We start from the raw sequence: 13956 nt of genomic DNA, 5'->3' as shown, positions 1-13956 counted from the left end.
AGGATAGGTCTTGTTTTTTGCACCTGTGTTGCAAAAGGAGATGTCAGCATGGTTGATGGTTCTTTTCTTTGTCAGAGCAGTCAAGTGGCACCTCCAGTCTCTTCTTCCCCACCTAATCTCTAACTCAAGCCAGACACTTTCTGTGTGGGATGATGAAGAAATGATGGAGCTGTCTGTGCTGTCTACTGTTTGCAGTTTTCTCCACTGCACCCACTTGCTCCTTGAGTCAGTAAATCCTTTTGGTTTTGTCAGGTGGCCTCTTTCTTCAGTGTCCAGTCTCTGTGCCTTATCTCTGGAAGCAGTACCCAGAAAGAGGTTTTACAAGCTCAGTGTCTTACCCTTGTTTTGTTAAAATACTTGTTTATTTTTAAAACCATGAGACCAAAGGAGAGAGGCTTAGATTAAACAGTGCTGATATTATCTGGAAGATTTTAATGCATGTTGCTTTACAGATGACTCTTAGGCTAAGGGCTGGAATTAATAAGGTGACAGAGGAGGCAGAGAATTACATGAAACTGGGCACAGGGTCCATGTTTCCTATATCAATCATTCTCTCGTTACAGAGGGACCTGCTGGCACAGGCACCTGGGGAGGAAAGCCCCCTCTGAAAACACTCTTTCCACTTGGGATGCATGTTTTGGCCTTTTTTTGTCTAGGTTCCTAGTCTGAGCCTGTGAGATGCAAAAATCCTTGGAGGTTTTTGCATCTGGTTAAAGGAAGAAAAAGCCTCTGTCTAAACCTTAAATGGTAACAACTGGCTGCCCCCAGTTCGTCCTGCACTACAATGTGAAGTCTATTGTGCAGCAGAGTAACAGAAACACATCTGGAATTTTTCCCATCGGGAATGATATGAATCTCATTAATAGCAGCTTTGTTATCTATCTGTAACTGTTTTTCAGTAAGTGATACTATTCTGATATTAGTGATTTTTTTTTTACACATTGTACAAATGCACATCAGGTGGCTGTACCTGGGAGATGGCACCTAAAACTATATTATCCTGTTTCACTTAATAGAAGGAAAAAAAGCTTATTCTCTGGACGGATGAATTACACTGCTTTGACTACTAGGCAAGCTTGAAAATCACACAACTCCTGTCTTGAACAACTTCCTACAAGAAGGAGCATGCCAAGGTAAATTGTTGAGGCATTAGGAATTTGTGCAACAGAGAACATTTCCACCCTCACTGTTTTTTTTAGTTAGGATGTCCACCTTCTGAATGGTGCAAACTATGACATGGATTCCAACCAAAAAGCCTTGTCCGATTTCAAAACGTTAAGACAGAACCCTGCTTGCCCAGCATCTCCAATGCTGTCAGTCCCTCCTTGTTTTTGCTGCAGAGTTCATTCTTGTTTCTAGTTCATATCTTCCTATTTTCTCAACGAAACTATAGACTTGATTTGATATTGTCATTGCTATGTCAGTTTTTTATGTCAAACCCAGATTGTGATGACTTAAAAAATCTTTTGAAAGTAACTGACAAAAAAATTCTGAGAAACATCACAGTGGACTATCTGTGTGATTGTCTTTGAGCATGACTTTACATAGTGTACAAAGAAGCTGAACAATTTACTACTTGTCTGTGTTTCTTTGCATTTAATTATCTGCCTGTCTTGTGCGCTGCAGGCAAGTATTGGTGCAATAACTTCTACAGACTTTTTTCCCCCTCACTTTTATTGTTTTGCTTTCATTTCCTGTTTGTGTCTGAGCGCAGGCTTGTCCTTTTGCCGGCATTTTCATTGGGCAGGCTTTCTCTGGAACACCTTAAAGTCACTGTTGGGAGTTGCACTGATGAGAATTCCAACCTACAAATATTCAGTAATAATGATACAGGACAGAAAATGCATGCAGTTTGAAAATAATGGTTTCTTTTTATTTTTCCTCAGGTTTCTGAGCCTTTATTAGTTATTGAGGTCTCATTTCCAACTATAAGGCTAGGAAAATATTTTTTATTTGTTTGGGGTTTTTTTAACATGAAAGCTGAGATTCTCCCAGGAGTGTAATATGAGGAATTGGGTCCCGTAGAACTTTTCAGAATATTAGACTCCATGTAAGAAAATCAGAAGAGCTGACAATACCTCTGTTGATGCCATGGTGTGTACTTTGCAGCAGATTAATAATTTCCATATCATCTTAAAAGGAATTTTTTGGCTAGGTTCTGAAATGGCATTGATCGTTCTGGAAGAATATGAGCCTTGAAAAAATTAAGACTATTGTCTTTCAGAACAACCCATCTGTTTCAATAATGATGCTTGAAACATTGACATTTCTTCTGCCAGCACCCTCACTCTAGTAAGACTTAGGCAGGAAATTTTTGCTCCAAGCAGATTTTTGACCTGGATAAGAGCAATATGCCAGAGGTGAAGGAACATCAAGCATTCAGGAACCGAATGAATTAGGAAGTCCAGTCCCCTGCCTATGCAGACACCAAATCATACAACCTCTTTCATAAACTGACCAAACTTCACCTCAAGTAATTTGTTTTGTACTTTCCTGTCTTCCTCGGCTTCCATCACAAGGCTGTTTTGGAGCTTACTCGTTTTAAACGTTAGTGACCTTATTTTCATCTTCAGCTGGTTGTATCATGATCAGGTCATATTCATTTGTCTTTTGTGCCTATTTGTTCGTTAGCTTTGATAGCTCTTTTCCGTCCAAGCTGCATTGCCTATGCTGTATGTAGACAGAGCAGTCGTGTTCTGTGCTTGTGCTTGCCTGTGCTGAACAATATGTGCGTTTTTGGTTTAGCTGATCATTGAAGGCTCTTTTTCATCATTGTCTTATTCTCTACATATGTACCAGTTTCTTTTCCGCTTTCTTGATGTACTTGCACAAAAACTGTATGTGCTGTTTGTTCTAGATGGAAGAATTAAGTATTCCAGGCTCCTTCTGCAGTGGTGTTATTACTTGTTATGAGGGCCACTAAAGATTTCACTATTCCCCTCAGTGCTTTCAAATATGAAAATTGCTCTGATACAGTAGGATAACCTCAAGATAGATATATACATTAAATAATGTGGTAGGAGGAAACAAGATCAGAGGCTTTTGAAACAGTGAAGTGCAATGTAATGTGCTCTACCATAAGACTGCCGGCAGCTCAGGACAGTGAAACATGCTGATGGTGACAGGAATGAGCAGTGGGTGGGGAGGATTGCTGGCAATGGCATGGCTGTGGATTAACTTTCCTCTGGAAGTAGAATGCAGAGAACAGTAAGATGGCGATATAAAAGCAAAGTTCAGTCACTGCATTTTAACAGACCAGTTAATTAGTATCTATGATGAAAGACAACAGGTCAGTGATGGAAACTGTGCCCATCATCTGCAGTCTTCTGGAATGTATGTTAGATCTTCACCAGAAAAATCAGATTCCCTGCCTTTTGGGAATACAATGTTGCACAGCAGCAATTAGCCTAGATGACTGCTGTCCTATTCTTTTTCATTAGAAACAGCAATCTCCTTCCTGTCCCGGTGGAATGTGAGCAGGAACATAATTGTGCTAAACTTTGGCCAACTGGCAGAGTTGCTGGCTGGCATCTTCCATGTGAGCTGACTCTTTCTGTTAGGGGAAAGGATTGGACCCTTTCTCCTTACCTCCTCATCTCATTTTTTATTTGCACAGAAGGCTTTGAAAACTCAGGCCGTAATTACAGTCTGCTTTTGCTCACCTTCATCATGTTTCCAAATACCATGTAATCTCATCTGTTTGGCTCAGTGCTCCCTCAGAGGCCTTGAACACCCCACCTGGCTTTTGGTAGGAAAAACTAGCTGTAATTCAATCTTGCATCTTTGACAGTAACACATGAAAAACAAACTATGACATTGAAATGATGTTAGGAGACTGGTTTTTAAACTAAAATCATTCTACGCTGTCTAGAAGTCAGCTTTTCACCCTTGCATAATTGTGTTTTGGTATTAGAGGGTTTGGTGAACAATGACAAATTTTGCACGTTGTCTTATATGCTGCACCGTGAGGCAGGTCAGGACCTGCCTAAGTTTTTGCCTTGTCTGAATTTTATAGCTTTGGGGTTTTTTCCTTTTTTTTCCCCAAAGGGAAGCCAACCTTTAAACCAAGCTTCTTGTTATTTTTGTGTGTGCGTGTGTGTGTTTTGTCTGAAGCGTTTGGAGAGTCAGTAGGAAAGTCTGAGGATTTGGTTAGAGCAGGCAAACTGATTTCTTTCTGTCTTTAATATTTACAGTTCCTCTAAAAATTTTTCAGTCCCCATAATGATTATTTGCATTATATAGAGACACTCTAGGTAAGCCGTGCAGGGTACTTTGTTAGACTTCATGCATGTCAGAACATAGTCAGTTAGCAGGAGGGACTGAGCTGATACTAAATCAGTCTCTGATTTTGTGCCTTGGTGGTGCGGAAGCACAAGATCTTAATGACTGCAGAAAGGTTAAACTTTACGTGTCTTCCTGTTTATCACAAAGGTACAGGGTACAAACAGAAAGCAGTCTTGGCAGGCAACAGGCTTGCAAAATCCATGTGCTGCTTATCTACAGTTGCGTTTGTACTGAAATTTGATTACCATATATGAAGGTAAGTACTTAAGAATCCCAAGGAGTCTGAGGGGTAGCTCTTGATTCCCAACTGCAGCGGACTGTAGCTTGGGTACTTGGTCACCTCCTAGCAACATTAGCCCAGTGTGAAAATGGTTTTAAAAGAAATAGACCTGTGCAAAGCTTCAAAAGATCATCTATTGAATTTTCCTTCTTAAAAGTAGGCACAGCTGTGACTAACCCATGCTTATTAGATGCAAACTTGTTCTTAAAAATCATACAATAAAATCAGAAACTAATGTAGTTCATGCAGGTTCTGTAACCCATGTCCAGGCAATAGATTTCAGTGTGTAATGATCCCAAGCATAAGAAACCTTTTTCTAATGTTTAATTTAAGTTTCCTTTGCTGCGTTTTAAGCCCAGGGCTACTACTTCTATTTACGAGGGATATGGAGGTATTACCTTTCTCTTTTGCAGCAGCCTCACAATATTCAGCGGCTTATCATGTCCTCTTTCAATTTTCTCTTCTCTAGACTAAACAAATTCATTTCTTTCTAGCTTTCCTCAGAGATCATGTTTTCTAGACCTTAGATCTTTTTCACAGCTCTCCTACGGCCTGTTTCCAGTTTGTTCCATGGTTTTTTTGCATGAGGCCCAGAACTGGGCATGGTCCTTGAGATGGTGCTGCTTTCTGATCCTGATCCTAAGTGGAGTACTTAACAGGTTTTACAGCTGTGATACTTACATTTTTCAGTCATGATAGGATGTTTATCTTTTCTGCAATAGTATGACAATGTTCTGTGTATGAACCACAGCACAGAGTATGGAGGCCCTTTAAGATACGTTGGAGCAGCTGGTCCGGCTCTAAATAGAGCAGTGAGCAGGCAATGGGGAAAATGCCTGCACCGATGAGTTTAAACAATCTACTAGGTGATGGAGAGCACAGAGGGCAAGAAGGCTGATGATGCTCCACAGTGCCTCAAAGGTGCAGAGCAACCATTCCCAGGGGAGGAGGCTGCGAAAACTGAGAGTCCTGCTACATGGCCTGCGGTGGGTAGAGGGATTTTTGTTCAGTGGACTTTACCTGCCCCTTCCTTTTCTTTGCTTATGGAATAAAGCCTGTTCAAAGGCATTTTTTGGAGTGGCTGTGGCATTTACTGCCCCTTTCTGTCAGAAGGAAGGACCACGGTTTACACCTCATGGTCCTTCTTGCAGAGCTGCGAAGGGGCAAGTGATTACACCAGCTCAGAAATGGACAAAACCCAAATGGTAGAGTTATTAGGAAAGGGCAGAGAACAAAGCAAAGCAGTGTTGTACCACTGCATAATTCAGTGGCATCTGTATAGAGAATGGCCAAGTAGTTGAGGACTTTTCAGCCTGAAAGGGCCAACTGTACATGAGAGAACGTGGATAGGGATCAGTGGCTCACTGTTTCTTCCAAAAGAAGAACTAGGGGTCTCAGATGGCAGTGGTAGGGTGCACTGACCCAGTGCGGCCATTCTTCCGTAGGAAGTTGTCTTCACTGTATTGTCTGATTTTCTTTTAGACCATTTCTGCAGTTTGTTAAGATCAACTTAATTTTTGGCCTGGTCTCTACTGTTAAAAGATTTTCTTCTTGCAGCCATCCATTTTTTTTTAGCTCTTTTATTTGCTGATTTAGGAAAAGAAGTATGTTGGTTGTAGGATGGGGTTAATCCTTATTAATGCAGTTTCTTAAATTTTTCAGCTGCTTGAGGAATCTTTGAGCTGCTTGGATTTTTGAGAGGGGATTAATGTCAATAAGAAATGTGAAATCAGAACATCACAAGCCTCCTCATTCCCTATGCTATCACACCATGCTGCTCCCCAGAGGAGGGAGGCAAGGGAGAGAACATACATCTAGGTCTCACTAGGGAAAAAGGAAAAGGTTAGTTTAGATTTTTCTCCCCCTACCTTTATAAATGCCTCTATCAGAGCTAATTATTCAGTGCTAGAGTGCTTTGGTTTGTATTTCAGTCATTTTATTAATAAAATTGTTAGATTTTGTGCCTTCTGTCTAACTGTGGATGCTTTTCAGCATAAGCAAATGAAAGAGAGAATAGAAGTCATGCCGGAACAAATAAGTTATTCTTTTGTGTATGTTTTTTTTTTTTTAAAAAAAAAAAAGGTTGTTCATGCCCTTTTACAAATGCAATGTGCGGGTTACGTACAACATGAGGTTCTAGCACCGTTTGTTTTTTTTCCTTCAGCTTCCAGTTTTTCTATGCTGCTGATTCTCTGTAACTAAAGAAGAAACAAAAGGGTAGAGGGTGGCTTAAAGGAGGAAGGTGGGGGGAAAAGGAAAGAAATATCTGAGAAATAAGCCCCCAATGGAGCTTAGTGGCTGCCAATCTGTCTTGCCTTGGTATCATGATTTCTAGAAGCGTGGTGCCATCTTCTCCTCTGCTCTTTAAGGGACTTAGCCTTGTCTTCCTCCCTCCTTGGTATAGCCAAAGACTATCAATCGGTTTATTTGTTTACTTTCTCTCTGGTCTAGCTTATTCCCTTCTACACATTTATGTATTAATTGCCTTGAAAGCAGCAGGTAGAAGTGGGAGCAGATTCTAGTCAAGATAAATGTCTGAAATTGTTCAATAGCTACTTTGATAGAGGCGGTGCCGGTCTAGGATTTGGGCGATACTTTGGGCAGTTAGTGCTGCTGATGTTGAATACCTCAGCACACGTCGGAGAGAAGTGGTTGTGAATGTATCTGTGTATCGAGGACAGTCAGAAAGCTTGGCTGGAGAGCTTCTGGCAGGCTAGTTCAGCCTTCCAGGTAGAATGTTTCGGGGTCACAACTCTTCTTACTTGTCAGGGAGAAAATAACTGGAAATGTAATTTTTTGTTGCATAAGCTGTAATCCCCTAGGCACAAACATATATCACACTTTCTTGTGTATATAGATTCCTGTTTAAGGATAGTTTCCTGGCAGTACACTTCCTTTTGCTGTGAGCAGTGACAAATTGTGTTAGAGATTTTACTAATGTCTTTGTATAAGGAATGCAAACTTGAGAGCTGGCAGAGATTTGGACTGTACCTCGTAATTACCATATCCATCATTTCATAGAATCATTTAGCTTGGAAAAGACCTTTAAGATCATCGAGTCCAGATTTCGTCTATTTAGATGTCATTTGCTGTTTTATCGGGGTATGTCATTCAAACTAGTGATTTTAGATGCTTAGCATTTCTCTCCCAAATCATGCAGATCATAAGCGTGTGCCACAAGCATGCAAATTTCTCACCTTTTCATGGCTGTCACGTGCTATGAGGTTGCATTATGTCTGTTCTGGAATTTGGGGAGAGGTAGATAGGAAGTGGTTAAAAATCAAACTTGAAAAATAGAAACTCTCGCTTTATGTGCTGCTTGCCCGTAGAGCTCAAGCCTATTTCAGTTCTGGAGCTGTGGTTGTCAGTGAAGCTCACCTGCCTTTAGGCAGCAGCAGCAGATGACTCGGGTGAAATGCAGCATCCCGTATGTAAGCTGCTCAGTAGATAGATACAAAATTTAACATCATTCAGAAACGTTTACTTTTTCTGTTTGACAAACTCCCACGCATTCCTTGGAATGTATTTTAGGTGCTCTGCAGAGAGCATTCCCATGGCCTGTTTGAGGCATATCCTGATATTTCCTGAAGGGTCCTAAGAATACACCAGATGCGCTTCAGAGCCGAGACAGAACAGCCATGCTCCTGGAGAGGTCTGGCAGGCAGCGTTTCCCTGTCACTGCTGGACATCGGTTCTGGCCTGCTGTGATTTATTGGGGTGGCAAAGCACTTTTCATAGATCATGAGCTTACAGCATTCGTGATTTCTTAATATTTCCGAAATGCAATTACCTTCAAGATTTATGGGAGCTCTATAGGCCTAAATATCCTCTAATTTGCTCTTTTTTTCCCCCATATGGATATAATATTTCCCCCAAAACTGTTCCTTCCCCCTCTTTAAATGAAGCAAAAGTATGAATTAAGTCAGTTTCCCTGGCTCTGTAAAATATTGTTAAATATTACCAAATAATAGTAGGTGGTCTAAGGCTATTGTGTTCTTTGCTAGAAAGATCCCAAAGTTTACTTGTAGCAAATACAATAACAAGGCCAATGGTCACTTCACCCTTCTCTTTGGTCACATGCAGAAGGGACACCATAGAGCATCAGATCAGTCCTGCTAGCGCTTCAGCTGCTTTTGGGGACTCCCCTCAGAGCCCAGGGAGTCCCAGGAGGATCTGACCTTCCTCCTGGTTTGACCAGGCACCTTCTAAGGGGGAATCTGCCTTAGGGAGAGACACTCAATACTCCATGTCAGACTACTGTAAACTGTCTTTTCCTGGTGTATGACTTGCAAATAGACCAGTTAATTGCATCTGTAAACAATACCAACTTCTGAGTTAGGCCTGACCTTACAGCCTGTACCTTCTTTTTCGTGCAGTGCTCTTGAATAGGCGAACTGAACTGGCTAAGTTTTCTATTTACGCTGCACTACTTTGTAGCATTATTGTAGGGAATCCTCCTGATTCTTGAGAGGAGAATAAAACCTGCTCATATATGCATTTTCTGAAGCATCCAACTTTTTCCTGAAGATTGCATGTCACAGTGGCAACCAGAGTAGCTCGGTGACCTAACAAACCAGCCCAAAGGTGCTGGTGACCCCCAGGCAGTGCCATCGTCCTTCACTGCGGCTGCTGTTTGTGGAGAATGGGGACCATTCTGTGAGACCTGACTTCTGCTTTAGTTCAAGTGGTAGCTGTAAAGGAAGAGCTGTGAACATCTATGCTGTAGCCATTCAGGTTATAAAAGCTCTTACCTTGTATGGGAATCCTGCAAAGATTCCTCCTATTGATTTTGGAAGGAGGTGGAGATAACTCCTTGGAGACCCACCAGTGTAACATAATACTTACATTTCAGTGCACCAAGATGCTTGAAAAAACATTGAACTAATATGGCAGGTTATTGAAACTTTTAGGATATTTTCAGAGTATTATTGTATCCTGTTCTTTTTCTTTTTTTTTAAATAGGCCTGTGGTTTTTTGTTTTCCACTTAAGATCTTCAGAAGCTCTAATATATCTAACACATCTTCCCCACCTTTTCCCAGATAAAGTTATGTAGAACCTTTCATATCCTCAGCTCTGGAAAAACATTCCTTTCCTTTTGGATCAGCCATGTAATCTGTGCATCCTGCTTTTATGGTTATAGATGATCTTATTAAAGATTGCATGAGTGGATGTGAAGCGGTATGCATGGGTGAGTTGGAGTCTTCTGTTCTTGTTTTGTTAAATGCTCTTCGTCTCTCTCTTCCCCCTTTCCAGAGATTTCTGCAACCTCTGGTTTACTGGGCATCTGTGATAGGACTGTACTTTGAGCAGTTTATAATTCGGAATTCGTTCCGCCCTTTCCTCACTGTGCTGCTGTCTGAAAGTGTTGCTCTGTACCTGGCTGTGGCGTAGTGTAGATGAGTTTATCTTAACTCAGGTAGTTCAAGTCCAAAAGTTATCTGATTGCAGTAGCACGGAGTTGCATGGTGAGTGCAAAAACAGCCTGAAGGGAGGGTTAAACCGGTGCGTTACATCTATCCCGCTACCAATACCTAGGTTAGCCAGGCTGTATCTATTTCAGGTATGTGTACATGGCACTTGCAGTATGGCTGTAGTGGAGATGTACTCTCTGACTCTGAACACGCAGTACATTCCTTTCTTCGTTTCTATAGCATAGTGTGATTGATTTTGATCCAGAACATCCCTGCTACTGTTTTGATATGATTGAATGAACAGATTTCTAATAGTATTAGCATATTTTCTAGCAGTGATCTTGATACATTCAGAAATGGTCCCATACAAAAGTTAATATTTCTGTAGTTTCTTTTGCTAATTGTTTCCTTCTATCTGGCCACTATACTAATTGTTTCTAGAAGAGACAAATTTTTAGGAGCTGCTGTGTTTGTCTGTTGAGGGTGTAATTAGGATAATATATTCACATAATGACACGGTTAAGAAGGACTAGTTCTCTTTTTTGTAAGTGATTTTGGATAGATCACGACTGTTTGGTTTGGCAAGGACCTCTCTCGAATCATTTATATGTTAATGAATGCAGAAGAAAATACCTACATCTGTACTGAATTTCCATTCTCTGTAAACTAAGCGCTGCTTCATGATGTCCTGAACCGTTTCCTTTCTTGCCTGTGTTATGGTAGCTGCTGTGTATCTGCATATGAGTGAGGCAGAAGCAGCCGTGAGAGCAGATAACCCTAGCCTTGCTCTCCACATGCATTTGCCCAGTGCATCCACCCCTGCACAGAGCAGCACACATATATGTAATGAACAATATAAAAGCAACTCCGCACCTCTTTCTCACACACTCGCGTAGACAGCACGTAAATTGGCTTGTGCTTACAAAGCTGGAAGTAAAACTGCCTAAACTCTGGTTGCAATTCACAATTTATTGTAGCTAAATTAATAGCCAAACAATAGTGTGGAAGTTCTAAATTGTTAAGTGGAAGTGATTGCCAGGCTTACGATTTGAGTGGTTTGGGTGTCCTCATGGCATAGAGTCTGACAGATTTGTTCCACTGCAGGCTCCTTTGGGTAAAGGTAAAATCTTCCACGTTAGTGTATTGCCGGTGAGAATGTAGAATCAGCACTTAGGTATGGATTCTCTCAACCTCCCTACAGAAATTTATACTTCCTATTCAGGAGTTAATTTCTCTCTCATTTTGGTTTTCTCAGGTTCTCGAAGCCGGCACCAATGTTCTTGGATGATTCCTTCAGGAAATGGGCACGTATCAGGGACTTTGTACCCCCTTTTGGAATTAAAGGACAAGGTAGGAGAAAACTGTACAGCTGTTGAAAAAGAAGGTGGTTCTGCAGATGCTTGCCCCATCTTGTTTTTCTGTTTTGAAAGCTCAGGTGGTCCCTTGAGCTCAGCTTTCTTCTCCTGGTCCAGAGAAGCATTGTATGTGTAGGTCTTAGAAACCCAAACGGGTTTTCACAGATGGAATGTGGAGGATGGTTTAGTACATGGGGAGAGTCAGTGCAACAATGGCAATTTAGACCTACGACCACATTCTGGAAGAAGCATTCTGGCATTGACTGCCGTATCTTGTAGCATCTTTGTTGACACCAGCAGAGTCCAAACTGATTTAAAGTACCTTTAAGTCAGTAATTCTCTAAAGAACAGGAAAGACTCCCCTTTCTGAGTTTTGGAGCCTTGGGGTTGACCACTGATAAAAATCTTCATTTTCTTTTCATAGCATTTGGTTGTATAATTATTTTATAGTTGTGTTATTTTTGGACTTTTAAAACAAATAGGAAGAATCTGTCAGATGCTTTCATGATGATTTGTAATATGCCTTGTCCTGCAGCTGGAGCATGGTATCTCAGGTATGCTGTGGGAGAGCAAGAGTGGTGCTGGTGGTGATGAGATGGGAGCCAGTAGCCCATCCAGCAGATGGTACATTTTGCGGGTGACGCAAGCTCCTTGCTATCCCGCATGTGCCACCAAAGGCCACTCCGGGTGAGTGGTGGTGGAGCAGAAGGCTTACGCTCACAGCAGTCATTTGCTGCAGACTTCCTGAAGTCTGATGTATTTATTAAAAAGTTTGTGGCATTGCATCAACTTCCAAGATTTTTTTTTTTACCCTGACAAACTCAAGGTTACAGATGGCCGTAGGAATTGAAATACCTGGTGGAGAAAGGACTGCATCCACTAATAGGCTTGGGTCTGTCTCTCTCCGTGGAAGCAGGTGTTGTAGTTGTTAGAACAATCTCTGATCAAATCAAAGGCTCTACCGACAAATTTCTTTTGGCTTGCATCAATTCCCTTCTTTGTTTTCTGTATGTCCATTCCTGGTCCAGTCGGTCTTTTGCAGCTCAATAGGCAGCTAATTACTGTCCTCTAAATCAGCCAGCAGAGTTTGCAGCAAAGAAATAAGAGTGGCAGCACAAGTGGAAGGCTGCGTTGACCACAGGAGGGCTTGTCCCCTTCTAACAGGCGCACAAGGTGTACAAAGCTAGGGCAAGCTGCCTGACCAACGTGGAGGTGGGATTTGCAGATTACACATGATGTCAGATAGACCTAATAAAAATCATTCCGTTAAACTGAATCCAAATGGAGAAATTCACCAAAAGGGGATGACGGAACGGCTCTGGCAGCCTTCTCCCTGGGTTTGTTGCCAGCTTGTATCACCACTGCAATGTTATGTAAATCTGGTGTTTTATATTGGATTTCCTCAGTTAAAAAGAGAAATGAGAAATTGCCATTATTTAAATGGCTGTGAGCTGAAGCCATGGGACAGAAACAGTTGAATGGGTTATTTTTTTAATGCCCTCCTGGGACTGAATTTTGTGCCAAGTTTCAGTCTGGAGCAAGTTCTGTGTGTGGGAGGGTTGAATTATAAATCTCTGTAGCCCAGGATTTCTAATGGCCGTGCTGACAGGCTGTGAGTCCTAGTGATGCGAATGGCGCCCTTTCATGTTACACATCACTTGGAATTCTTGCATCAGTCTTTTCTGGCCGTCCCACGGGATGCATTCTGGCTCAGCTGAGTGATTGGATGATGGGATCAGCACCTCATTAGGGCTTTCAGTCAGGGCAATCTAATGATATCCAAACGACTGACCCAGGCAGGCAGCGTGGAGCTCAGTCACGTGCTGGTGGGAGATGAAGACTATCAGAGCTGGGATGTGCATGGGAAAAAGAGCAGTCAGGGTGGCTGAGAAAGCGTAGAGAGAAGTGCCTGTGTTGAAAGAGACGGGGCAGGGGTTTTGCTCTGTGCGTTAGGAAGCCCTGTGACACCATCAGCTGGGATTTCCGACATGCATCACACTGGGAAAGGCAGTCGGTGTTTATAGACACCGACTGTAGCTGGGTTGGTAATGGGAAGATTTTGCTGAGAACTTCGGTGAATATCACCTGGCATTTTCAAGTCACTATGATCTAGTCCAAGTGCAAAATGGCTTTTTTTGTGTGTGAAATACAGCTACAGGATGAGCTCACTTTCAGTAATGCTGCATGTTCCAAGAAACTTCTAGAAACCAATCTGTGGTGGCTTGAAAGCACTAAAGTTATGAAATCAAGAGATTCATAGCAGCTTGGAGGCTAATGCACCATTTCTGCTTTCTCTTGTTAAAGTTTCTCTCTATTCTTCAGACTTTTAGCTAAGTTTTTCTTTTTTTGGTCTCTGAAAAAAAACTGAAAGAAGTCCTTTTTCATCCATCGCTTGGTGTTTACTGGCCCACGAAAGCACAATTCCAAGATTGCAAGAACAAATCTTGCAATCTTTAAGGGAAAGCTTTTGAGGAGCATTGTCTACTGAGCTGCACTAATTTGGAGTAACACGTCTGTATAAATTACATGAAAAAAAGTAGAAATGGCTCAGAAATTTTCAGGGCGGGACTACCACTCTTTAAAGGCAATCATATCAAGGAGAAGGCAGTATGCTGATCATGTTGA

The 13956-nt window shown here is 41.7% G+C and overlaps 1 protein-coding gene across 3 annotated transcripts in view; it reads left to right on the top strand.

The window, feature by feature from the left end:
* Positions 1 to 13956, top strand: part of ST3GAL3 (ST3 beta-galactoside alpha-2,3-sialyltransferase 3) — a 187123-nt gene that overhangs the window by 99196 nt on the left and 73971 nt on the right. For all 3 annotated transcript variants that reach the window (XM_075155987.1, XM_075155986.1, XM_075155988.1), the window contains one exon: positions 11232 to 11326. In XM_075155987.1, coding sequence (XP_075012088.1) covers positions 11232 to 11326 — 95 coding nt within the window. The remainder of the gene's footprint in view (positions 1 to 11231; positions 11327 to 13956) is intronic.

This window comes from Calonectris borealis, chromosome 8, assembly GCF_964195595.1.
Source record: "Calonectris borealis chromosome 8, bCalBor7.hap1.2, whole genome shotgun sequence".
In the NCBI taxonomy this organism is placed as follows: domain Eukaryota; kingdom Metazoa; phylum Chordata; class Aves; order Procellariiformes; family Procellariidae; genus Calonectris; species Calonectris borealis.
Note: the sequence above shows the minus strand (reverse complement) of the source record. Positions and strands in the feature narration are given on the sequence as shown.